The sequence below is a fragment of the Odocoileus virginianus genome, chromosome 23 (genome assembly GCF_023699985.2).
Source record: "Odocoileus virginianus isolate 20LAN1187 ecotype Illinois chromosome 23, Ovbor_1.2, whole genome shotgun sequence".
NCBI classification, from domain to species: domain Eukaryota; kingdom Metazoa; phylum Chordata; class Mammalia; order Artiodactyla; family Cervidae; genus Odocoileus; species Odocoileus virginianus.
Window position 1 is genome coordinate 37,100,977 of NC_069696.1, and position 27,828 is coordinate 37,128,804.

Here is a 27,828-nt window from a genome sequence, read left to right on the forward strand (position 1 = left end):
ACATACATCACAATACACCATAAGTGTGTACAGACTGTTAAAGGAAATTTCTAACTTCTAGTTGCTAGATTCTTTTGCAAAAAGAGATGGTTTTGTTTCATCTGTCAAATTAATATGAAATAATATGCACTGTTACAACATTCAGTGAGCTTCAAGATGTCTTCTGTGGACCTAAAACTGAAGGGTTGAGTTTTGTGGGTATCTGTTTATGTATGAGTGTGATGGGCTATTTCATTAAAAGTAGTCAACCTATTAGGCTCTATTAAAAACATTATATATTTTTTTGTGCCCAGAGCAGCTTGTAGCATTTACAGATAGAAAACAAATTTCAGTGGAAACAAGAATCCTAGGGATGAAAGGAATCTTGGAGAGTGTCTTATGCTTCCATACTCTAGCTCTGTTTCTAGGTTCTGGAGTGAGGGATTCTGCTATTGCAATTAAATAAGTAGTTAATAATTAAATTTTATAATGACAAGATTGCTTTCCTTTCTATTAGGTAATTAATTTAATTTCTTCATTTAAATTTTTTTGCTTAATTTTTTAAAAAAAATTTATCATTTCCTGCCATTTGTCTGCTTGGTAACACTAACTGAATTCAAAGCGAAATTTGTGCTAGTACAAATTAATGCAAATTAATAGAAAAATTCAAGCAGCTTGTTTTTTGTGGTAAATCAATACTTTATCCCACAGGAACATGTTCTGCAAAGATCATCATGAATTTCAAGTACTCCCATCACCTAGTAGTTAATACAACTAGTGGTATGGTCCAGTGTTCTGACTTATCAGTGAGGCCCAGAAAAATTTAATGACTCAATTAAGGTGACCCAAAAATTCAACAGTAGGGTTACGGCTCTCTTCAGTTCAGTTCAGTTGCTCAGTCCTGTCTGAGCTTTGTGACCCCATGGATTGCAGCACTCCAGGCTTCCCTGTCTGTCACCAACTCCCGGAGCTTACTCAAACTTGTGTCCATTGAGTCAGTGATGCCATTCAATCATGTCATCCTCTGTGGTCCCTTTCTCCTCCTGCCTTCAATCTTTCCCAACATCAGAGTCTTTTCCGGTCAGTCTGTTCTTTGAGTTAGGTGGCCAAAGTATTGGAGCTTCAGCTTCAGCATCAGTCTTTCCAGTGAATATTCAAGCTGATTGCCTTTAGGATTGACTGGTTTGGTCTCCTTCCTGTCCAAGGGACTCTCAAGAGTCTTCTCCATCAGCACTGTTCAAAAGCATCAATTCTTTGGTGCTCAGCTTTCTTTATTGTCCGACTCTCACATCCATACATGAGTACTGGAAAAACCATAGCTTTGACTAGACAGACCTTTGTTGGCAAAGCAATGTCTCTGCTTTTTAATATACTCTCTAGGTTGGTCATAGCTTTTCTTCCAAGAAGCAAGCGTCTAAAATTTCATGGCAGCAGTCACCATCTGCAGTGATTTTGGAGCCCCAAAGATAAAAGCCTGCCACTTTTTCCATTGTTTCCTCATCTATTTGCCATGAAGTGATGGAACTGGAATCATGATCTTAGTTTTCTGAATGCTGAGTTTTAAGCCAACTTTTTTACTATTGTCTTCACTTTCATCAAGAGGCTCTTTAGTTCTTCGCTTTCTACCATGGGGGTGGTGTTAACTGCATATCTGAGGTTATTGATATTTCTCCTGGCAATCTTGATTCCAGCTTGTGCTTCAACTAGTCCAGCATTTTTTTTTTTTTTTTTTTTTTTTTTTTTAGAGTTCTAGGACTTTTAATTTGTCCCAAATTTGCTGAAGCAAAAATCATGATAAAACATTCTGCTTTCCTTTACACCCCCCAACGCAGAAAAAAAAAAAAAAAAACAACTCCGTAGGAAAAAAACGGTTTTGTACATGGGAAGAAACAATATAAATTCAAAACTTACAGATAAGGGTTAGCTCTATCACTCATCTCTTTAAAAAGTTTATACGAATATCCAGTCAACACCAACAGGGTTATCTCCCTTGAAATGTTATCTATACGGATTTCCAAGTAGACCACAGGGCTGTATACTGTCTTGGAATGTCCTCAGAAGGCTCTGTCATTGATCAGGTAACAGAGTAAAAACCCCAGAGTCCTTTCTTTCAAATGGAAGAGGGAGAGACAGGGATAGAAGAAACTATTCAAACTTCGTCTTCTTTCCTTGTGGCTTGTGGTCTCCTCCTCCTCCTCTGCCTCCTCGGAAGCCTCCTCGCCCTCCAAAGCCTCCCCGGCCTCTGCCACCAAATCCACCTCGGCCACCTCTGCCACCACCTCGGCCTCCAAAGCCACCTCGGCCTCCTCCTCGACCACCAAAGCCACCTTCACCCTTAGGTTTGGCCCAGTCTAAAGTGACTTTGTTTCCATCGATTTCACCATCTTCCATGGCCTCCTTGGCAGCTTTGGCATCTTCCTCACTATTGAAGTCTACAAAACCAAACCCTTTGGAGGATCCAGTCTCCCGGTCAGTGACTATCCTTGCTCGAATAGAGCCATCAAACGACTCCTTTAACGTCTCTTCTGTGGTATCCTCAGAGAGACCTTTGACAAACAGAGTTTTGGATGGCTGGCTTCTTGCATTAGGTGATCCCCTGGGTCCTTGCAACTCCAGTCTGATGGCTCTGCCCTCAATTTCCCTTTTATTACATGAATTTAAAGCTTCTTTAGCATCTTCAAATGAAGCAAATTCTATAAATGCATACCCTTTAGATTTGCCATTTTGGTTCTGGGGCACCTTGATATGAGTTGCCTTCTCAAAAACTTCCTGAAGAGTTTCTTCCGTTGCACTATAGGAGAGGTTGCTTAAAACCAGGGTTTTTGATTCACCACTCCAAGTGCTATTCTTTCCCCCTCTATGGTCTTGCTAGTCCAGCATTTTGCATGATGTACTCTGCATATAAGTTAAATAAGCAGGGTGACAGTATACAGCCTTGATGTACTCCCTTCCTGATTTGGAACTAGTCTGTTATTCCCTGTCCTGTTCTAACTGTTCCTTCTTGACCTGCATACAGATTTCTCAGTAGGCAGGCAAGGCAGTCTGGTATTCCCATCACTGTAAGAATTTTTCAGGTTTGTTGTGATCCACACTCAGAGGCTTTGACATAGTCAATAAAGCAGAGGTAGATGTTTTTCTGAAACTGTCTTGCTTTTTCAGTGATCCAGTGTATGCTGACAATTTGATCTCTGGTTCCTCTGCCTTTTCTAAATCCAGCTTGAACATCTGGAAGTTCATGGTTCATGTACTATTGAAGCCTGACCTGGAGAAGTTTTGACCATTGCTTTGCTAGCGTGGGAGATGAGTCCAAACTACCAATGTGGTAGTTTGAACATTCTTTGGCATTGCCTTTCTTTGGGATTGGAATGAAAACTAACCTTTTCCAGTCCTGTGGCCACTACTGAGTTTTCCAAATTTGCTGACATATTGAGTGCAGCACTTTCATAGCATCATCTTTTTTTTTTTTCTGTTAGTGCTATTTTCTTTTTTTTTTCCATTTATTTTTATTAGTTGGAGGCTAATTATTTTACAGCATTGCAGTGGTTTTTGTCATACATTGAAATGAATTAGCCATGGATTTACATGTATTCCCCATCCCGGTCCCCGCTCCCACCTCCCTCTCCACCCGATCCCTCTGGGTCTTCCCAGTGCACCAGGCCCGAGCACTTGTCTCATGCATCCAACCTGGGCTGGTGATCTGTTTCACCGTAGATAATATACATGTTTCAATGCTGTTCTCTTGAAACATCCCACCCTCGCCTTCTCCCACAGAGTCCACAAGTCTGTTCTATACATCTGAGTCTCTTTTTCTGTTTTGCATATAAGGTTATCGTTACCATCTTTCTAAATTCCATATATATGTGTTAGTATACTGTAATGGTCTTTATCTTTCTGGCTTACTTCACTCTGTATAATGGGCTCCAGTTTCATCCATCTCATTAGAACTGATTCAAATGAATTCTTTTTAATGGCTGAGTAATATTCCATGGTGTATATGTACCACAGCTTCCTCATCCATTCGTCTGCTGATGGGCATCTAGGTTGCTTCCATGTCCTGGCTATTATAAACAGTGCTGTGATGAACATTGGGGTGCACATATCTCTTTCAGATCTGGTTTCCTCGGTGTGTATGCCCAGAAGTGGGATTGCTGGGTCATATGGCAGTTCTATTTCCAGCTTTTTAAGAAATCTCCACACTGTTTTCCATAGCGGCTGTACTAATTTGCATTCCCACCAACAGTGTAAGAGGGTTCCCTTTTCTCCACACCCTCTCCAGCATTTATTGCTTGTAGACTTTTGGATAGCAGCCATCCTGACTGGCGTATAATGGTACCTCATTGTGGTTTTGATTTGCATTTCTCTGATAATGAGTGATGTTGAGCATCTTTTCATGTGTTTTTTTGCCATCTGTATGTCTTCCTTGGAGAAATGTCTGTTGAGTTCTTTGGCCCATTTTTTGATTGGGTCATTTATTTTTCTGGAGTTGAGCTGGAGGAGTTGCTTGTATATTTTTGAAATTAATCCTTTGTCTGTTGCTTCGTTTGCTATTATTTTCTCCCAATCTGAGGACTGTCTTTTCACCTTGCTTATAGTTTCCTTTGTTGTGCAAAAGCTTTTAAGTTTCATTAGGTCCCATTTGTTTATTTTTGCTTTTGTTTCTAAAATTCTTGGATGTGGGTCATAGAGGATCCTGCTGTGATTTATGTCAGAGAGTGTTTATAGCATCATCTTTTAAGATTTGATATAGCTCAACTGGAATTCGATCACCTGCACTAGCTTTGTTTGTCGTGATGCTTCCCAAGGCCCACTTGACTTAACATTCCAGGATATCTGGGTCTAGGTGAGTGATGACACCATCCTGGTTGTCTGGGTCTTGAAGATCTTTTTTGTATGGTTGTTTTGTGTATTCTTACCATCTCTTCTTAATATCTTCTGCTTCTGTTAGGTCCATACCATTTCTGTCCTTTGTTGTGCCCATCTTTGCATGAAGTGTTCCCTAGGTATCTCTAATTTTTTGAGATCTCTAGTCTTTCCCATTCTACTGTTTTCCTCTATTTCTTTGCTTTGAGCTCTGAGGAAGGCTTTCTTATCTCTACTTGCTGTTCTTTGGAACTCTGAATTCAAATGGGTATATCTGTCCTTTTCTCCTTTGCCTATCACCTCTCTTTTCTCAGCTATTTGTAAAGCCTCCTCAGACAACCATTTTGCCTTGTTACATTTCTTTGTCCTGGGAATGGTCTTGATCACTGCCTCCTGTACAGTGTCACGAACCTCTGTCCATGGTTCTTCATGCACTCTATCAGATCTAATCCCTTGAATCTGTTTGTCTCTTCCACTGTATAACTGTAAGGGATTTGATTTAGGTCATACCTGAATGGTCTAGTGGTTTTCCCCAGTTTCTTCAAGTAAAGTCTGAATTTGGCAATAAGGAGTTCATAATCTGAGCCACAGTCAACTCCTGGTCTTCTTTTTGCTGACTGTATAGAGCTTCTCCATCTTTGGCTGTAAAGAATATAATCAGTCTGATTTTGGTATTCACCATCTGGTGATGTCCATTTGTAGAGTCTTCTCTTGTGTTGTTGGAAGAGGGTGTTTGCTATGACCAGTGTGTTCTCTTGGCAAAACTCTGCTGGCCTTTACCATCCTTTATTTTGTACTCCAAGTCCAGATTTGTCTGTTACTTCAGGTATCTCTTGACTTCCAAGAGTGCATTCCAGTCCCCTCTGATGAAAAGGACATCCCTTTTGGGTGTTAGTTCTAGAAGGTCTTTTAGGTCTTCATTGAACTCTTCAACTTAAGGTTCTTTGGCATTATTGGTTGGGGCATAGACTTGGATTAACGTGATATTGAACAGTTTGCCTTGGAAATGTACAGAGATCATTTTGTTGTTTTTGAGATTGCACCCAAGTACTGCATTTTGGACTCTCTTGTTGACTATGATGGTTACTCCATTTCTTCTAAGGGATTCTTGCCCACAGTAGTAGATATAGAGCATCTGAGTTAAATTCACCCATTCCAGTCCATTGTAGTTCATTGATTCCTAAAGTGTCCATCTTCACTCTTGCCATCTCCTGTTTGACCACTTCTAATTTGCCTAAATTCATGGACCTAACAATCCAGGGCCTCTGCAGTATTGCTCTTTACAGCATGGGACTTTACTTTCATCACCAGGCAGATCCACAACTGGATGTTGTTTTTGCTTTTGTTCCCTCGCTTCTTTCTTTCTAGAGTTATTTCTTCACTGATCTCCAGTGGCATATTTGACACCTTCCTACCTGGGGAGTTCATCTTTCAATGTCATATCTTTTTGCCTTTTCATACTGTTCATGGGGTTCTCAAGGCAAGAATCCTGAAGTAATCTGCCATTCCCTTCTCCAGTGGATCACATTTTGTCAGAAGTCTCCACCGTGAGTCCATCTTGGGTGGCTGCTCACTGCATGGGTCATAGTTTCATTGAGTTAGACAAGGCTATGGTCCATGTGATCAGTTTGGTCACAATCACAGTCAGTGATTGTGATTTTCATTCTGCCTGTCCTCTGATGGATAAGGATAAGAGACTTATGGAAGCTTCCTGATGGGAGAGACTAAGGGTGAAGCTGGGTCTTGTTCTGATGTTTGGGGCCATGCTCAGTAAAGCTTTAATCCAATTTCTGTTGTTGGGTGGAATTTTGTTCCTTCCCTGTTGTTTGATCTGAGGCCAAAGTATGGTGGAGGTAATGAAAATAACAGTGACCTCGTTTGAAATGTCCCATGCTGGATTCCATGCCTGCACTGCTGCACCCAATTCTCCCAACCCTGCAGCAGGCCACCACCAACCCACACCTGTGCCAGAGACTCCTGGACACTCACTGGAAGTCTGGGTCAGTCTCTTGTGGGGTCACTGCTCCTTTCTCCTGGGTCCCGGTGCACACAAGCTTTTGTTTGTGCCCCCAAGAGTCTGTTTCCCCAGTGCTGTGTAAGTTCTGGTGGCTCTACGCTGGGGTTAATGGCGACTTCCTCAAAGAGGACTTATGCCACACCCATGTCTACTGCATCTAGAGCCCCTGCCCCTGCGACAGGCCACTTTCGACCTGTCCCTAAACACAGTTCTGGCTCAATCTCTGTGGGGTCTCTAGGTCCTGGTGAGCACAAGAGCTATATTATACGGCTTCTAACTTTATATTCATTGTTCTAGATATAATAGCAATACTTCGCAGGTAGTATAGCTGAATTTGAAGTGAGCTTTTTTGTTTGAGAAGGACTTACTTATTATTCACTTATGTAATTTTCATTTTTACAGATGAAACAGGCTTATACTATTTAAGGGATTTGCTTAAGTTTGCTTAAGTTTCTCTGCTGGTTGAAGACGAAGTCGGGTCATGTACTGAAATTGCTGATACTTCATGAAATTGGTTAGAAATTATAAACAAGAGTGATGGTACTTTCAGAAATCTCTTGAGTCATTGACTCATTAGAATTACAAAATTTCAAGAATTTAGACATCAGGAAGAATTTGGTCTGCAGATGGATATTTGAAAGAGAGTATCATTTTGGTTGATAAATTGTGGTTATTTTAGAATATTTGAATACTTCTATTATAAGAATCACAGAAAATATTTTAAAGCACTTAAAGACACTTATAAAGTTTTGTAAAAGGAAACATATGCATCAAGAAAAAAGATTTGTTTTGAAATATCTTAGATCAGTATGAGAAATGAAAGTATTAATTATGTAACTGACTAAAACTGTCATGTTTATTTACAAAATATTTTCCTTCTATAATTTTTCTGTCCTTGAATTTTCAATTTAATATTTAAAAGAAAGCATTCTCATTTTTTAAAGAAGCTTCAATGGTTAAAATCTAGATTATCAATCTCATAATGTCTAAATATGGATGATTAGATAGTTGCTGAGATTCATAAAGACCTAAGGATGGGTGCAAAGTTTCTGGAGTGTGTTCAGTGTGTGAAAATCCATTGAGCATATGAGCACCTTTGTCTGTGTATGTTATACTTCCATTGAAGATTGGAAATGGAAATCCCCCCAAAGAGCAAGTGTATTTCTTGAATGGTTAATCTTATTTTATTTTTTAAGTTGTCATTAAGTTATTACTTTACAGATTTTTCCCCAAGTCTTTCCAACACTTGAAGATCCTTTTGTTTTAAAGTTGTCAGTATGAAATAGCAGTGAGTATTACAACAGCATGACGAAGTGCTACAGGAGCTTCTGGGAAGAAGAGACCACATCTTTCCAGGGCAGCTTATGAAGTAAAAATTGACATTTTGAAGGGTTATTAAGAAGTTATCATACAAGGCATAAGGGAAGAGGGATTTAATTTTAAAGAGTAAAGAACAAGGGAAGTGGAGTGAGGTTAATGATTGGAAGGCATTATGCATTAGTCTAACAGGAAAGGGTCAAGGCTTTTTGAGGGAGTACAGTGCTAACCCGTTACCTTTCTTGGTCTATAATGGACTGTCATGGCTGTTGGTAGTAAAATCAAATAATGAGACTCAGAGTCTGTTGGAAGTCAGATTACTCACATTCTTGGTTCTAGCCATTTCTGCTTTTTTTTTTGTTGTTAATGTCTGGGTCCTTTGCCTTAAAGATTTAGGTTAACTCCTGCTAAAGGTGGGGGTTGGCAGATTTTGAGCAAAGATCTGGTATAGCTCTGGCAACACAAAGGGAAGTGTTTCTGACCCCAGACTTTCACAATAAGTACTTTGTATATCTCCATCAGAGTACTTTTCACTTTATGCTGTAATTTTATTTACTTGATTGTCATGCTGGGAGACTGGTGCCTTCAAGGGCAGCGACTGGTCTTATCATCCCCAGTGCTTCATATATGGTAGGTAGCCAATGATTGTTTGCTGAGTGAAGGGAGGTAAATGAGACCATGTATGGGAAACATCTGACCTTTGGGTGGGGCTCCAGAATAAGGCATAGTATGAGCATTGGTAAGAGATGAAGCTGGATGTACATGAGTTTGGAGCTAGACTTTTTATGCTACAGGCTTTTTATGCCATGCTAAAGAGTTTGAATTTTCTCTGTAAGCAGTTGTAGTGCCATTGAGGGTTCCTGAGAGGGAGTGGGTAGCAATATGATTTATAATTTAGAAAGAAACAGTTGTAAGCAGTGTAGAAGATAGACTGAAGGAGCGGAGAGGCTGACATTGGTCATGAGGCTGTTTTAAGATTTGAAGGTCAAGTGGGTATAAGCTGTGTATACACTGGGGGTTTGTAAGGCAATCCAGGTATTGGGAGAAAATATTAGAACTTCTGCTTATTGTTTAAAAAATAAGCCTTACTAACTTCTATTATATATGTTGAAAAATCATTTTATGTGTTTATGGTGACTTCCTGATCTGAATGTCACACTGTCACATGGCATATCCCATGTGGTAGAGAAGGCTTCCTGAAAGGAGAATGGAAATTCTATGACTCAGAGAGATGGCAGGCCATTTTGCCCTGTCCTTTTGCTTTTTGCTAAACAGTATAATTTTTAAGTATTTGGTTTAATGAACTTATAGGATATATTGTTTAGCTTTAACTAAACTCATAAAATGATACATGATATCAAATTCAAATACTGTCTTAAAGAAACCACAATTTGAAGATAAGCCTAAGAATACAAGACACATGAACAATAAGTAAACAGTACAGTTTATTCTTCTAGTAACTCTGAGTCATATTATGATGTTAAAAACAATCAGAGTATCTAACCATTTAGGACATCTTGTCCTAAATGTGAACCTAAAGGTGAACAAAAAGCAAGCAAACAAGCAAAATTACCATGAACATTATTTGAAGTCTGAATTTACATCTGCTGTCACTTTTTAAACATTTTAAAATTTATTATTTATTTTTGGCTGAACTGGATCTTCGTTGCTGTTCATGGGCTTTCTTTTGCTGTAGAGCGGGGTCTTAGTAGTTGAAGTGCTTGGGTTTAGTTGTCCTGCAGCATGTGGAATCTTCCTGAACCAGGGATTGAACCCATGTCCCCTGCATTGACAGGGGATCTTTACCACTGGACCAGGAGGGAAGTCCTACTCTTGTTAAGTATGTTAAGTTTTATCATGCCTTGAGATAGTATTAACTAATACTATGAGGCCAATATTTAAAACTGTTTTTCATGTCATCTTTAGCATCTTATTAAATTTTCTATTTTTGTATATTTTGTAATATAACATAAATATAGATTCCTCAGGTGCAAAGTCAAAAGTTTTAATTGGTTGTATGATGAAAAAAATTTGAGATGACTGGTTGAGAGAAAGATACTGAAAAACTTAAGGGAAAGAGGTCATGGAAGGATCTATTCAGATTCTACTACATATTATAGATTATGTGGTTTCTTTTGCATATTTTATGTGATATAATGATAATGGTAATTCTGTGAAGTAGATACTGCCATTTTATAGATGGCAAAACTGACGCTCAAAGAAGTTCAATACCTTGCCTAAGGACACAATTATGGTGTTCAGTATTTCAGCCTAGGTCTCTTTAAGGACCCACATTCTTTCTACCTATTGTTTCTTTTGAATAACTGGGCATTTGAAAATTCAGTTAGCTGAGATTAAAGAATATAAGTAACTAATTTTATCCAGTGGATTACTCGTGAATTCTTAATGAAGTTATATGTATAGTAACCCTACCTATCCTATTACCGTAGCTATTAGGTGAGATGTAATCCATATATGATGTGTATTATTTATTTCTGTCTCTGGGGATTCATATATTTATCATGTTCAAAGTTAATATTGATTCTTCAAAGTTTATGTTTGATAATAGAATATTCATTTAGGAAAAAATATTTTACCCTTGAGAAATTATCATATTTTGAATCAGGATCACGTGGGGAAAACTATTTAGGCAATTAAGTACAATTAAATGGTATAAATACACATTTACTGATTTTTTTTTTTTTTTTTGCCCTTTTCAGATAAAGATTTTCATGGTCACTTATGATTCATGTATTTTCAGGATTGTAACAAAAGCTTTCAAAAAATTTCTTCAATCATAGAAGCTAACACAATGAAGAAAAATGCCACAGTGTTTAAGAGGCTTTTTACTTGATGAGTTTAATCATAATTCCAGAGATTCCCCGGATGGCCCAGTGGTTAAGACTTGGACTTTCATTGCCGTGGACCTGAGTTTGATTCCTGGTGGGGAAACTAAGATCCCACAATCCATGGTGCAGCCAAAAAAACCAAACCAACCAACCAACCAACCAACTAAACACAACAAACAAAAACAAAAACAAAAAAAAACTAGAAAACCCTAGGAGATACAAAACAGTTCCATGCACACAAAGACTTCCCTCACAATAGTGATATTTCCATCTGTTTATGTTTCTCTGATTCTTCTGATTTTTAAAATATATTTATTTGTTTATATTTGACTGCACTGGGTCTTCATTGCTGTGCACAGGCTTTCTCTAGTTGTGGTGATCAGGGTCTTCTCTGTAGTTGTGATTTCTAGGGCTTCTCATCACAGTGACTCCCCTTTCTTGCAGAGCACAGGCTCTACAGCACGCGGGCTTAGCTGCTCTGTGGTATATGGGATCTTCTCGGATCAGGGATCAAACCCATGTCCCCTGCTTTGGCAGGTAGATTCTCAACCACTATACTACCAAGGAAGCCCTCTTTTGATTTTTTTTTTCCTTTAAATTTTTTTTTTATTGAAAGATAATTGCGTTATAGAATTTTGTTGTTTTCTGACATGAGTCAGTCATAGGTATACATATATCCCCTCGCTTTTGGACCTCCCTCCCATTTCCCTCCCCATCCCACCCCTCTAGGTTGATACAGAGCTCCTGTTTGAGTTTCCTGAGCCATACAGCAAATTCCCATTGGCTATCTATTTTACATGTGGTAATGAAGGTTTCGATGTTACTCTTTACATACATCTCACCCTCTCCTTCCCTCTCCCCATGTCCATAAGTCTATTCTCTATGTCTGTTTCTCCATTGCTGCCCTATGAATAAATTCTTCAGTACCATTTTTCTAGATTCCACATATGTGCGTTAGAATACGATCTTTATCTTTCTGACTCACTTCACTCTGTATAATAGATTCTAGGTTCATCCACTTCATCAGAACTGACTCAAATGCATTCCTTTTTATGGCTGAGTAATATTCCATTGTGTATATGTACTACAACTGCTTTATCCATTCATCTGTTGATGGATATCTAGGTTGCTTCCGTGTTATAGCTATTGTAAATAGTGCTGCAATGAACAGTGGGATACATGTGTCTTTTTCAACCCTGGTTTCCGCGGGGTATATATGCCTAGGAGTGGGATGGCTGGGTCATATGGTGGTTTTATTCCTGGGTCCATCCTAAAGGAGATCAGTCCTGGGTGTTCATTGGAAGGACTGATGTTGAAGCTGAAACTCTTAATACTTTGGCCACCTGATGTGAAGAGCTGACTCATTTGAAAAGACCCTGATGCTGGGAATGATTGAGGGCAGGAGGAGAAGGGGACAATAGAGGATGAGATGGTTGGATGGCATCACTGACTTGATGGACATGGGTTTGGGTGGACTCCAGGAGTTGGTGATGGACAGGGAGGCCTGGCGTGCTGCAGTTATGGGGTCGCAAAGAGTCGGAGATGACTGAGCGACCAAACTGAAGTGAACTGAATTAAATTGAGTGCTGAATTTTGCCAAAGGCTTTTTCTGCAGCTATTGAGATTATCACATGGTTTTTATATTTCAATTTGTTAATATTGTATATCACATTGATTGATTTGCATATATTGAAGACTCCTTGCATTCCAGGAATAAACGCAGCTTGATCCTGGTGTATGAGATTTTTGATGTGTTGCTGAATTCCGTTTGCTAAAATTTTGTTGTGGATTTTTGCATCTATGTTCATCAGTGATATTGCCCTGTGGTTTTCATGTTTTATGTTGTCTTTGTCTGGTTTTGGTATCAGGGTGATGATGGCCTTGTAGAATGAATTTGGAAGTGTTCCTTCCTCTCCAATTTTTTGAAAGAGTTTTAGAATGATAGGCATTAACTCTTCTCTAAATGTTTAATAGAATTCTCCTGTGAAGTCATCTGGTGCTGGGAGTTTGTTTTTTGGGAGATTTCTGATCACAGCTTCAATTTCACTGCTTGTAATTGGGTTGTTCATAATTTCTGTTTCTTCATGATTCAGTCTTGGAAGATTGAACTTTTCTAGGAATCGGTCCATTTCTTCCAAGTTATCCATTTTATTGCCATTTAGTTGTTCATAATAGTCTTTTATAATCCTTTGTATTTCTGTATTGTCTGTTGTAGCTTTTCCTTTTTCATTTCTAATTTTGTTGTTTTGATTCTTCTCCCTTTTTCTCTTGATGAGTCTGGAAAGAGTTTGTCAATTTTGTTTAGAACCAGCTTTTAGTTTTATTAATCTTCACTACTGTTTCTTTCATTTGATTTATTTCTGCTGGGATCTTTATGATTTATTTCCTTCTACTAATTTTTTTGTGGTTTTTTTTTTTTTTGTTGTTGTTGTTGTTCTTTTTCCAGTTGTTTTAGGTGTAAAGTTAGGTTGTCTAGTCCATGTTTTTCTTATTTCTTGAGGTAGGATTGTATTGCTATAAACGTCCCTCTTAGAGCTGCTTTTTCTGCATCCCATAGGTTTTGAGTTGTGTTTTCATTGTCATTTGTTTCTAGAAATTTTTAAATTTCTCTTTGCTTTCTTCAGTCACCTGTTGGTTATTTAGAAACATATTGTTTAATCTCCAAGTGTTTGTGGTTTTTACAGTTTTTTTTCTTGCAATTGATATCTAGTCTCATAGCGTTGTGGTTGGAGAAGATGATGATATGATTTCAGTTTTCTTAAATTTACTGAGGTTTGATTTGTGACCCAAAATGTGGTCTGTCCTGGAGACTGTCCATGTGTACTTGAGAAGAAGGTGATTCTTCTGCATTTGGGTGGAATGTCCTGAAGATATCGATGAGATCCATCTCATCTAATGTATCTGTTAAGACTTGTGTTTCCTTCTTAATTTTCTGTTTTGATGATCTGTTCATTGGTATGAGTGGGGTGTTAAGGTCTCCTCCTACTATTGTGTTACTGTCAATTTCTCCTTTTATGTCTGTTAGTGTTTGTCTTACGTATTGAGGTGCTCCTATGTTGGGTGTGGAGATATTTACAATTGTTATGTCTTCCTCTTGGATTGATCCCTTGATCATTATGTTGTGTCCTTTCTTATCCCTTGTAATCTTCTTTATTTTAAGGTCTATTTTGTTTGATAGGAGGGTTGCTACTCCAGCTTTCTTTTGCTTCCCATTTGCATGGAATATTTTTCCATGCTCTCACTTTCAGTCTGTATGTGTCTTTAGGTCTGAAGTGGGTTTCTTATAGACAGCATATATATTGGTCTTGTTTTGGTATCCATTCAGCCAGTGTGTGTCTTTTGGTTGGAACAGTTAATCCATTTACTTTTAAAGTAATTGTTGATATATATGTACCTGTTCCCATTTTCTTAATTTTTTTCAGTTGATTTTGTAGATCTTTCTTCTCTTGTATTTCTTGACTATATAAGTCCCTTTAACATTTGTTGTAAAGCTGGTTTGGTGGTACTGAATTCTCTTAACTTTTGCTTGTCTGAAAAGCTTTTGATTTCTCCATCAATTTTGAATGAGATCCTTGCTGGGTACAGTAATCTTGGTTGTAGATTTTTCCCTTTCAGTACTTTAAATATATCCTACCATTCCCTTCTGGCCTGCAGAGTTTCTGCTGAATGATCAGCTGTTAAGCATATGGGGTTTCCATTGTATGTTACTTGTGGCTTGTCCCTTGCTGCTTTTATGGGACTCTTTGTGCCTCTTAGACTTGATTGACTATTTCTTTTTCTATGTTGGGGAAATTTTCAACTATAATCTCTTAAAATTTTTTCTCATACCTTTTCTTTTTCTCTTCTTCTTCTGGGATCCCTCTAATTCAAATGTTGGTGCATTTGATATTTTCCCAGAGGTCTCTGAGATTATCCTCAGTTCTTTTCATTCTTTTTACTTTATTCTGCTCTTCAGAAGTTATTTCTACCATTTTATCTTCCAGCTCACTGATTCGTTCTGCTCCAGATATTCTGCTATTGATTCCTTCTAGAGTATTTTTAATTTCAGTAATTGTGTTGTTTGTATATTTATTCTTTAATTCTTCTAGGTCTTTGTTAATTGATTCTTGTGTTTTCTCCATTTTGTTTTCAAGGTTTTTGATCATCTTTACTATCATTTTTCTGAATTCTTTTTCTGGTAGTTTGCCTGTTTCCTCTTCATTTATTCAGACTTATGTGTTTCTAGTTTGTTCCTTCATTACTGCAGTATTTCTCTGCCCTTTCATTATTATTTTTTTTAACTTAATGTGTTTGAGGTCTCCTTTTCCCAGGCTTCAGAGTTGAATTCTTTCTTCCTTTTGGTTTCTGCCCTCCTAAGGTTGGTCCAGTGCTTTGTGTAAGCTTCCTATAGGGTGAGATTTGTGCTGAGGTTTTGTTTGTTTGATTTTCCTCTGATGGGCAAGGATGAATGAGGTGGTAATCCTGTCTGCTGATGATTAGATTTTTTTGTTGTTGTTGTTTGTTGTTTAGATGAGGTGTCCTGCACAGGGTGCTACTGGTGGTTGGATGATGCCAGGTCTTGTATTCAAGTGGTTTCCTTTGTGTGAGTTCTCACTGTTTAATGCTCCCTACGGTTAGTTCTCTGATAGTCTAAGAGAGTCAGTACTCTCACTTCAAGGCTCAGGGCTTGATCTCTGGTCAGGAACAAAGATTCCAAAAGTGGTTTGTTATGACATTAAGTGAGATTAAAACAAATATCCAAAAACGAGAAACCAAAGATGAACCTCCAACAAATGGCAGTTAGAAAATTAGGCAACTAATAATTTAAATAATGGATATACACATATACATATACATCCATGAGCACAGTCAAAAACAATCCAACAAAAATAAAGTACAGTGGATTGACCCAATAAACAAAGGAAATCAAATATTATATTTACTAGTGAAGAACAAAACTAACTAAAGCACAAACTGGAAAACAAAACTAAATCAAGTTGTCAAGTGGGGAATAAAGCAATGAAAAGAAATCTAACAAATATGTTGAGAGGAAAGGAAAGAAAGAATAGATATGCAGAGTTAAAGAGAGATAGATGAAGATTTATATACATTAAAGATTAACTGCAAGGGGAAAAGAACAGTAGGACAGGCAAACAAAAGAATAAATATAGAAAAAATATAATAGGTTTTTAAAAAATTAAAATTATAAAGTAGAGAAAAAAAATGAAAGAAGAAAGAAAAAGGAAACAAAAAAGATAAACTCCCCACAGAACTGCAAAAGACCACATACAGACAGAGGTTGATAACAACAATAAAAATGTGACTGAATACACACACACACACACACACACACACATATATATATATATATACATCCATAAGCAAAGTCAAAACAACTCAACAAAAATTAAGTACAGTAGATTGACCTGGTGAGCAAAGGAAACCAAAAATTATATCTATCAGAACAAAAGTAACTGAAGCACAAAGTGGAAAACAAAACTAAAGCAAGGTACCAATTGAGGAATAAAGCAATGAAAATAAAACTAACATATATGTTGAGAGGAAAGGAAAGAAAGAAAAGAAAGATTAGATATGCAGCATTAAATAAAGGTAGATAAAGAAGATGTATACACATTAAAGATTAACTGCAAGGGGAAAAGAACAGTAGGAAAAGCAAACAAAGAAACAAATGTAGAAATAATAATAGGTTTAAAAAATTAAAGAAAAAAAAGAAAAGGAAAACTCCAAAGAACTGCAAAAGCCTGACGTAGAGGCAGAGGTCTATCACAACAATAAAAAATGTGACTGAGAAGAAAAAAAGCTCAAAAGTCTAATTAGATTTCACAGTGCCAATAAAATTAACAACTACAACAGGGGAGAAAAATAGCAAAAAAGTCCAAAAGAATCTATAGAAGAAGTCAAAACGTAAGAATAATAAATATTTTTCTTGAGTCTCTGCTGTCAGAGTCCTTTCTCTCAGTGGGAATCACAGTCCCCCTCACCTCCCTAGGACGCCCTCCAACACTGTGCTGATCTCTGGACCTGCTGTGGGGGCAGCTCAGATTCTAACCTGGCCCTACTCCTGTGTGTTCTTGCCTCCAGTGTCCACAGCTATCAGAACTCTTTTGTGCATTTTCTTTTGTGAGAGCTCTCATTGACCTTTTATATATTCCATAGACACAGAGTCTGCCTAGTTGATTGTGTGGATTTAATCTGCAACTTGTACAGCTAGTGGGAGGGTTTTGGGTCTTCTTCCTTAGCCACACTGCCCCTGGGTTTCAACTGTAGTTTTATTTCCACCTCTGCATGTGGGTCGTCCACTGGGGTTTGCTCCTGAGTCTGCCCTGGAGGACTTGGGTTTGCCCCTGTGAGGGCCAGGGGTGGAGGTGGTGCAGCTGCTGGGGTCACAGGGGTTCTGGCAGCACCACGTACTCAGGGGAGTTGGCGGCTAGGGCAGCAGGAACTATAGTGCTCTAGAAGGGTATGGCAACCAGTATTGGCCAATATGCTCCAGTATTCTTGCCTGGAGAATCCCCTCCCTGACAGAGAAGCCTGGCAGGCCACAGTCTACAGGGTCGCAAAGAGTTGGATATGCACATAGACGTAAAACTTTTTTGCCTGTGGCAGCTCTGCCCCAGTGAGAGTTGAACGTGAAGGTGGCACAGCTGCTTGACTTGCAGGGACCCTGGCAGTGCCAAGTATGCAGGGACATGGACTATCTCCATCGCAGGAGTTATGGCCCTATCAGAGTCTTTTTTCAAGCCTCTTGTAGCTGGCAATCAGAAGGTCTCTTTGGCCAGTCTTTCTCTGCAGTTCAGCCCATTCAGGCACTTAGAGGGCTCCCTTGCCTGGGGTCCTTCTCTGTTGTTTGACGTGTCACGTACATAGAGGGGCTCCCCTGGGTGTGGTCATAATTTAGTTTGGCACATCCGTCACTTAAAGGAGCACCCTGGGCAGGGTCCTATTCTGTAGTTCAGTGCGTCAGATATTTGTTGGGCCAGCCTCTCTATTGTTCAGTTGCCAATGCTGGCTTGTGGGGAGAGAGAGGCTATGGTGATGGCTCCACCCACTACGCATGGCTGCCAAACTTTCCACCACAATCTCCTCCCTCAGTTTCCCTCCGTCTGTCTATCTGCAGTCAACAGCAGCCCTCACCCTGGGATTGCTCCACAATCCCTAAACTCCAACTCCCAGCTGCTGCACTTTCCAGGGGACCTACGTCCCTGTCTGGGATATGTATGGCTGCAGCAATGACTGTCTGATTCTCATTCCATTTAGGCCGCCGCAGATCACCTGTTTCACTCTCAGCCTTAAATGTTTCTTCTCTGACTCAGACAATTGCCCTGATGTGGGGATCGGACCCTGCTTCAGTTTCCCCACTGGCTGAGGGCAGGTCCAGTCTTACTAACACTCCTGTTTTTCCCCCTAGTTCCTTTGTCTTACCGAGTTTTGCTGTGGTTCTATATATTCTTTTCTACTGGTCAGGTACTCCTGTCTGCTCTCAACTGGTGTTCTGCATGCACTTCTGTGTCTGAAGGTGTATTCCTGATGTATCTGTGGAGAGAGATGTACTCCTCGTCCACCTACTCCTCTGCCATCTGTTCTCCTTCTGATTTTTTTTTTTTTTTTTTTTTGGTGAGGTGGTTTATCTGCTGTAAATTTATACAACTAGCAGAGTGGAATCTGAATCCACCTATTTGCACAGGTCCCTGACATATGCTCTAAAGGGAGCAGAAACCTTCCTGGGGTAATTTCAGGAGTGTTGGGTATTTTTAATATGGAAGTAACTGCTTCTTTTGTTTGGCTTTTGCCCTTTGCCCTGTGACTATTGTCCTTTACTTTGGGCCGTGACTTTTTTTTTTTTCTTTTACTTTTTTAGTTATGGATTTGACTTGGTTTCTGCATTATATCAGTGGTAGGTGGTTAATAAAAATAAACACTACATATGTCATAGGAAAATTGGTATAGAATTTACTTCTCTATTTCCAATGTGGCAGCCTTAAAAGTCATCACACCTTGGTCCTTAGTTGGCCTTTTCTGGTGAGTGTCAAATACAGTGTGCATGCAAAACTTTTAAGTGCTCAGTAATTAATTGCTGTTATTATATTGTTTTCTTCTATATTTGACTCACTCCCTTTTTCTGATTCAAGGTCATTAATTTTCACTATTTGCTTATACATTCTTTCCAGGGTTTGCTTACTTTTTAAAATGAATGCCATTGAACTTCTGAAAAAAGTTGAAATTAGTTGCTCAATCGTGTCTGACTCTCTGCAGTCTCATGGACTGTAGCCTGCCAGATTCCTCTGTCCATGGAATTTTCCAGGCAAGAATACTGGAGTGGGTTGCCATTTCCTTCTCCAGGGGATTTTTCCAACCCAGGGATTGAACCCAGGTCTCCTGCATGGCAGGCAAATTCTTTACCATTTGAGCCCCAGGGAAATACTATTGAACTCCTTCCATGCACTAAAATTTGCCTTCTTTTTGATGTTTGAGGAAGCTGCTCTGTACCTTTATTTTATTTTTTATTTTTAATTTTTTTTAGCATTTTTATTTGTTTTTATTTATTATTTTTTTTCCATTTATTTTTATTAGTTGGAAGCTAATTACTTTACAACATTGCAGTGGTTTTTGTCATACATTGAAATGAATTAGCCATGGATTTACATGTATTCCCCATCCCGGTCCCCGCTCCCACCTCCCTCTCCACCCGATCCCTCTGGGTCTTCCCAGTGCACCAGGCCCGAGCACTTGTCTCATGCATCCAACCTGGGCTGGTGATCTGTTTCACCCTAGATAATATACATGTTTCGATGCTGTTCTCTTGAAACATCCCACCCTCGCCTTCTCCCACAGAGTCCACAAGTCTGTTCTATACATCTGAGTCTCTTTTTCTGTTTTGCATATAGGGTTATCGTTACCATCTTTCTAAATTCCATATATATGTGTTAGTATACTGTAATGTGTACCTTTATTTTAAATGAAACTTAATTCCATATATTTCTAAAAATAAATAAAAGGCTGGAAGCAGTTTATAAGTGCTAAGATGCATGGGACTCTACAACCCCCACCCTCTTCCCCATTGCTTTAAGAAAGCAGAAGCTGGGAATAGTAAGGGAGAGAACGCAGTCAGCACTTCACTGGCACAGTGCTTTAATGTTTAGTAAAAATAGAATGTAGTAATCCCCATTTTACACTGGCGGAAATAGTTTCCAGAGAATATAAATAACAAACATTTCAAGGTTGTAAACCTCTAGTAACTGACACAGAGGGAATTGATCTTTGATTTTTGAACTGTTGCACTGCTTTTTCTTGAAAAGTATAACCTATATATAAAAAAGGCTTAACTTGGGGTCTGTCACATATTCAATTCTTCTTCTTTTCTAAATGTAGTTGACTTATTTAGTTGAAATATAGTTGAGCAGATTCTTATTAAAAGTAGATTCCCTTCTCTTTCTTTCTAAACTTTTGTAGCTATCAGTGAAGCAATTAATTAAAAAGCAGCAAAGGGGATAATTGCTGTGTTTCCTTTCTTTGAGAGCAGGAGCAACTTGAGGAAATGAAATGCCCTATGTGAAAAAGCTAACCATGCTTTTCTCTTTTGAAGGTAACTGGGAGTCAACTGAGACTTGTAGAAAGCTAGAACTGATTCAAAGGGTTCTGTTAAAAGTTTGAAGATTTTTTTTTTAAATAAGTAAGCATTTCTAGAGCATAGCTTTGCATAAGGCAAGGAGGCCCTGGATACAAATAAAGCTGTAAGACGAAGTTCTGACAAGTTTTGCACAGTAAATGCAGAGATGTATTTATTAAGTAGTAGCAAGTCTCATCAGGGCCCTTGAGCCTATGTAAATGGTTGTTGGGGTGCCATTCTTATATGCTAAGTTGTGAATGCCCCATCACACCCCAGAGCTGTGGCCTTGAGTCTAATAGATGGATAAATTCTAAGAGTTCATTTTCTATTTTTATGGGTCTTTTAGTCTCTTTAGGATCCCATCTATATATTTTACCATTAAAAAAAATGCTTGCAAATGCTTGATGGCTTCTCAGGTTGATGTTTTTCTTCATAAAACTTCATCTTTTGAAGTTTCTCTTGACAAAACTTAATCTCATGAAGTTTCTCTTAATGAAGACAAGTTTTGGAAGATGGAGGCATCTGAAGGCCAGATTCCAGTGAGGAGAGCAGAAAGAGCTCCCAGGTTTGCGTCTCCTGCCTGGTGACTGAGGAAAAAGTTTGTTGGCTCAGGAAATGGCCCTTACCTGTTTTTCTCTGGGCTTCCCTTGTGGCTCAGCTGGTAAAGAATCTGCCTGCAATGTGAGAGACTTGGGTTCAGTCCCTGGGTTGGGAAGATGCCCTGGAGAAGGGAAAGGCTATCCACTCCAGTATTCTGGCCTGGAGATTTCCATGGGCTGTATAGTCCACGGGGTTGCAAAGAGTCAGACACGACTGATCGACTTTCAGTTTCTTTGTCTTGAACACCAGGAGCCTGCATTTGCTATAGTCATGTGAATCCTGCTGCCACTAGGTGGCAAGACAGAAGCAAAAATTCTAGGCAGATGTGTAAGATTAGGAAGCCTGCGCAGCCATACTTCACTGGTGGGAGATATGGCGTGGTCAGTTGGGGTGCCACAGTTGGAAAGAACTTGAGACATGGAGTTTATCTCTCTACTACTGATTTTAATTCTGCCCCTGGTAGTGAAGTTTCTGGTGATGGAAGTTAGTATTTAGCATCTATGGTCTTAAAAGCATGAACCATAAAATCTTAGCTTTTAGAAACTTTGCAGAGCTCTACCATCAAGTTGGTAAGGCATTGTTATTCCTATTTTGTAGATACACAAATAGATGTCCATAGAAGTTGGTTTTTCCAAGATTTCACAGCAAGTCACTGGTTGGTCTTGCTCTTTGAATTACAGTTTTGTGCCAGTTAAGCTATTATTTTAAGTGAAGCCTATTTATGAGGAAAAATAGAGAATAGAAAATGTTTTGGATTCTACTTTCTGGCTTTCCATAGTCCTGAGTATAGGGCCCTATGCAGTGCAAAGCAGGCTGGTCACAAGTGGTAATGACTAACTTGCCAGTCCTGTGACAGTAAGGAAACAACCTTCATTAGACGGGTCACTTAAAATGCAGAACTATAAAGTCCTAGCAGTTACCACATTGTGATAGTTACAGAATTGTGAAAATTAAAAGAGGAAGGCTATATGTGTGCCTGGCATATAACCTGAAATTAATAAAATAAAATGTTTTTCCCTCTGAAGCTGCCCCTCATATTTGTTTCTTTGTTTTGAAAATATGTTAGTTATCTGAGCATATTAATGATTAGCTGGAACCCAACATACTGAAATGGGAAAGAAAACTTTCTTCTCTAGAAGAAATTATCTTCGTTTTCTTTGTCACAGCAGTGAACTTTGATTTTTCAAAGTAGTGTTACTGTGGAAATTGAATACATAATACTTTCCCACTTATTTTCAGAAGGAGAACAGTCCATCACTATGCTTCTGAATAGCGGCTTTCAAACTTTTTAACCATAACCCAGTACTCTGTGTGTGCTTATACATCTGTGTTTGTGTCTGAAGTAAAAGTTAATCCTTTCTGTGTGTTTATATACTCTACTATTTTCTATCAGATCCACTAGTAATATGCGAGCATAGTTTGAAAAATCTTAGGCTGTAAAGAAAGATAAGAAAACATTCATTTTGGGCTTCTTTTTTTTCTTCCATCTTAACTAAAGTCCTTCCAGGTTGGCAAATCCAGGGTCAAATTCAAAATAAGATGAGAAGGTTATACCTCTTAGAACATGTAAGTGCTTCCAGTAGTACCTGAGGAGTATTGACATTTTTCTATCAGCTCACCTCACAGTTAACTGTGCCCTACCTATGATTAAAGGCAGTGAGAACAGAAAGAAAATGCAGTGTAGGTACCGTGAGACACAGCTAACGTTTTTGCTAAAACTTTTACTCACCCTATATTTCTTTTGTGGGTCAATTGTAACCTCATTTCTTGCAGCTCTTGGATCAGTGGGCTTATGTTAACTCACATCATCTAACAGACCCACTTGAGGTAGCTTTGGAAATTCAGATGTCAACTGTTTTGTTTTTGTTTTCTTTGAAATATAGTTGATTTATAATATTGTGTTAATTTCTGCTGTATCGCAAAGTGACCCAGTTATCTGTAGATTTTGTTAATATTCTTTGCCATTATGGTTTATCCCAGGATACTGAACATAGTTTACTGTGCTATAAGGTGTGAACTGTTGAATGGAACAGATTGCTGCCTCAGCAATAGATAGAACAGGCCAGTAGTGTTGACTGGTATTTTCTTGTTCATAACTTGCAGTGTGTGATCTCATTTGTTCCCACCAACCCTGTGAGAGAAGAGATGAAATTATCATGTTTATTCAAAACCATCATCACCAGTGAAAAACAAGCAAGTAAATAAAATCCGAGGATTCAAGAGCTTAGCTAGCTTGTTCAAATCACATAGTTATGGGAGAGAGTAGAGCTTCAGCCCAGGCCTGTCTTATTACTAAAAATCTTGATCCCTAAACCCTTCATAATTTAAAATGTTGATACCAAGAGTACTTTTCTTGTGGATTAAATACTACTTAAAACACTAATTCTTTGGAAGACAAATTAGTTCAAAGAATATAGCACAAGAGGGGCTTCCTTGGTGGTCCAGTGGTTAAGACTTTGACATCCAATGCAGTGGGTGTGGGTTGAAGAGCTAATAAGCTCTTACATGCCTTGCAGCCCCAAAACCAAAACATAAAGCAGAAGCAATATTGTAACAAATACAAAGAAAACTTTAAAAATGATCCACATTGTGTGTGGGGGTGTGGGTGGGGGGAGTCTTAAAAAGAGTATAAAGCATAAGAAAGTATCATTCAGCTATCATTGTTTAAAGGTAAATAACCATTCTTCTCAACTTCGTACTTCAGATATTTAAGATGCCTTTAATTTGGAGGAATGTTGATGCAGTCCCCACAAATACATTTTTTTCCTCTTTGTAAACAAAGCTGGAAGCCTATGGTAAATACCCATGTTTTTTGGTTTGTCATCTTTCCTGTTTTTTTCTGAAAACCTCTGAAGTAGAGGGGGCATGTGGTGGAGATATTGTTGGCAACACTAAAATTTGAAAAGCTGGTGTGAGAGTTTAAATAAGAGTTTGGATCTTCTGACAACCGGCTGACCGGCTTTGCAGATGCATTAATCTATTTGGACAGAGTAACTGAGTGTTTTGAGTAAAGGCCCAAGGTTGAAAATGGTAGAGGAAGAAGACCTCATAATTCACAATGTATCTTTTGCTTGGGTTTAGAGTATAGCCTTGTCAAGACTATTTTGTCATTTTCAACAGAGTAATCACATGAGGGAACGGAGTAATCCCATGAGGGAGGGAAAGGTTAAGTAAAGTTCTGCACTTACCAGCTATTTCATATAGCCAGTAATAGGTAGAAATATTCTTTAATATGATTTTCTTTTCTGCCCCGTTTCTTTTATAGCACTTAAATTTTTCATGTGACCCAGTGAAACATGTTATGTCAATAAACAATGAATTAACCTTGGTTTTTATAGTCTCATCCAGCTGAAATTCATGATTCTACAAAAGATTAAAGAAAAAGGACACTGGGACGGGGAGGGAGGTGGGAAGTTCAAGAAGGAGGATATATATGTATACTTATGGCTGATTCATGTTGAGGTTTGACAGAAAACAACAAAATTCGGTAAAGCAATTACCCTTCAATTAAAAAATATGATAATAAAAACTTACAGAAAAAAAAGGGCAAGGTGAGGAGGGCATTAATAGTTTATACCCATTGGGAAGCTCATAAATAGTAGTAAGGTGGGTAAAGTGTATTGAGAGTACCCAGTGTGCTATGCAGTTTTCAAAGTGTTTTATTAACCATTTTATCTTATGAAATTTTAAAACCCATGTGAGGGTAATACCCTTGTTTCAAATTTTATAGGTAAAGAAACCAAACCACTAATAGTTCAGCTTAATATTGATTTGTAAGTGATCAAGCAGGTAGCTGAGATGTTAAAGAATCCGCCTGCAATGCAGGAGACCTAGGGTCAATCCCTCGGTTGGGAAGATCCCCTGGAGGAGCCTATGGCAACCCACTCCAGTATTCTTGCCTGCAGAATCCTGATGGACAGAGGAGCCTGGTGGGCTACAATCCATGGGGTTGCAAAGTGTTGGACACGACTGAGCAACTAAGCAAACAGCACAAAGAGCAAGTATAATCTGACTTGAGAGCCTGTGCCTTTCATAACTCGTATCGTTACTGTTCACTCGCTTAGTCCTGCCCGACTCTTTGACTGCAGCACTAAAGGACTGTTGCATGTCAGTCTTCCTAGTCCTTCATCATCTCCCAGAGCTTCTTCAGACTCACCTCCATTGACTTGGTGATGCCATCCAACAATCTCATCCACTGTAGTAACTTTCTCCTGCTGCTTTCAGTCTTTCCCAGCATCAGGGTGTTTTCTAATGAGTCAGCTCCTTGCGTCAGGGGGCCAAAGTATTGGAGTATCAACTTCAGCATCATTCCTTCCCAATGAGTATTCAGGACTGATTTCCTTTAGGATGGAATGGTTGGAACTCCTTGCAGTCCAAGGGACTCTCAAGAGTCTTCTCCAGCACCACAGTTCAAAATCATCAATTCATCAGTGCTCAACCTTCTTTACAGTCCACAATTCTCACATCCATACACGGCTACTGGAAAAACCATAGCTTTGACTAGATGGACCTTTGTAGACAAAGTAATGTTTCTGCTTTCTAATATGCTGTCTAGGTTGGTTATTGCTTTTCTTCCAAGGAGCAAGTCTTTTTGAATTTCATGGCTGTAGTCACTATGTGCAGAGATATTGGAGCCCAAGAAAATAAAGTCTGTCACTGTGTTCATTGTTTCCTCATCTATTTGCCATGAAGTTATGGGGCAGGATGCCCTGATCTTAATTTTTTGAATGTTGAGTTTTAAGCCAGCCTTTTCACTCTCTTCTTTCATCTTCATCAAGAGACTCTTCAGTTCCTCTTCGCGTTTTGCCATAAGGGTGGTATCATCTGCATATATGAGATTATTGATATTTCTCCCTGCAGTCTTGATTCCAGCTTGTGCTTCATCCAGCCTGGCTTTTCACATGATGTATTGTGCATAAAAGTTAAATAAGCACGGTGACAGTATACAGCCTTGATGTACTCCTTTCCCCCTTTTGAACCAGCCCATTGTTCCATGTCCAGTTCTAACTGTTGCTTCTTGATCTGCATACAGATTCCTTAGGAGGCAGGTAAGGAGGTCTGGTATTCCCATCTCTTTAAGAAATTTCCATAGTTGGTAGTGATCCACACAGTCAAATGCTTTAGCATGGTCAGTGACGTAGAAGTAGATGTTCTGGAATTCTCTTGCTTTTTCTTCCAACAGATGTTGGCAATTTGATCTGTGGTTTCTCTGCCTTTTCTAAATTCTAAATTCTGCTTGAACATTTAGAAGTTCTGTTTCATGTACTGTTGAATCCTAGCTTGGAGATCTTGAGCATTACCTTGCTAATGTGTGAAATGAGTACAATCGTGCGGTAGTTTGAACATTCTTTGGCATTGGCTTTCTTTGTGATTGGAATGAAAACTGACCTTTTCCAGTCCTGTGGCCAATGCTGAGTTTTCCAAATTTGCTGGAATATTGAGTGCAGTGCTTTCACAGTGTTATCTTTTAGGATTTGAAATAGCTAAGTCAGAGTTCCATCACTCACCTCTGCTAGCTCTGTTTGTAGTGATGCTTTTTAAGGCTCAATGGACTTCCCAGTCCAAGATATCTGACTCTAGGTGAGTGATCACACCATCATGGTTATCTGGGTCATGAAGATCTTTTTTGTATAGTTCTCCTGTGTATTCTTGCCATCTCTTTTTAATAAAATCTTCTGCTTTTGTTAGATCCATACCGTTTCTGTCCTTGATTGTGCCCATCATTGCATGAAATGTTCCCTTGGTATCTCTAATTTTCTTGAAGAGATCTCTAGTCTTTCCCATTCTATTGCTTTCCTCTATTTCTTCGCATTGATCAGTTAGGAAGGCTTTCTTATCTCTCCTTGCTATTCTTTGGAACTCTGCTTTCAGATGGGCATATCTTTCTTTTCTCCTTTACCTTTCACGTCTTTTTTCTTTTCTCAGCTATCTGTAAGGCCTCCTCAGACAACCATTTTGCCTTTTTGAATTTCTTTTTCTTGGGGATGGTCTTGATATCCACCTCCTGTACAGTGTTACCAACCTCCATCCATAGTTCTTCAGGCACTCTGTCTATCAGATCTAATCCCTTGAATTTATTTGTCACTTCTACTATATAATCGTAACGGATTTGCTTTAGATCATACCTGCATGGTCGAGTGGTTTTCCCTATTTTCTTCAATTTAAGTCTGAATTTTGCCATAAAAAATTCATAATCTGAGCCACAGTCAGCTCCTGGTCTTGTTTATGCTGATATATAGAGTTTTTCTATGGACCACAGACTTGTCTAACTCAATGAAACTATGAGCCATGCCATGTAGCGCCACCCAAGATGGACGGGTCATGGTGGATAGTTTTTTTTTTTTTTTTTTCCTCATGGTGGATAGTTCTAACAAAATAGGGTCCACTGGAGAAGGGAATGGCAAACCACTTCAGTATTCTTGCCTTGAGAACCACATGAACAGTATGAAAAGACAAAAAGGACACTGAAAGAAACTCCCCAAGTTGGTAGGTGCCCAATATGCCAATGGAGATCAGTGGAGATATAACTCCAGAAAGAATGAAGAGAGGGACCAAAAGCAAAAACAACACCCAGTTATGGATGTGACTGGTGAGGGAAG

General features: G+C 38.8%; 2 protein-coding genes across 2 annotated transcripts in view; one reads left to right on the top strand and one right to left on the bottom strand.

Moving 5' to 3' along the window:
• The window catches only part of FGD4 (FYVE, RhoGEF and PH domain containing 4), a 238,296-nt gene that overhangs the window by 39,719 nt on the left and 170,749 nt on the right, over positions 1 to 27,828 (top strand). The window lies entirely within an intron of this gene.
• Positions 1,837 to 27,360, bottom strand: LOC139030657 (nucleolin). The gene is made up of 2 exons (XM_070454156.1): positions 27,355 to 27,360; positions 1,837 to 2,847 (listed from the first exon to the last, which is right to left on the bottom strand). Exons 1-2 carry the CDS (start codon positions 27,358 to 27,360, stop codon positions 2,125 to 2,127), a joined length of 729 nt encoding a protein of 242 aa, XP_070310257.1. The 3' UTR covers positions 1,837 to 2,124.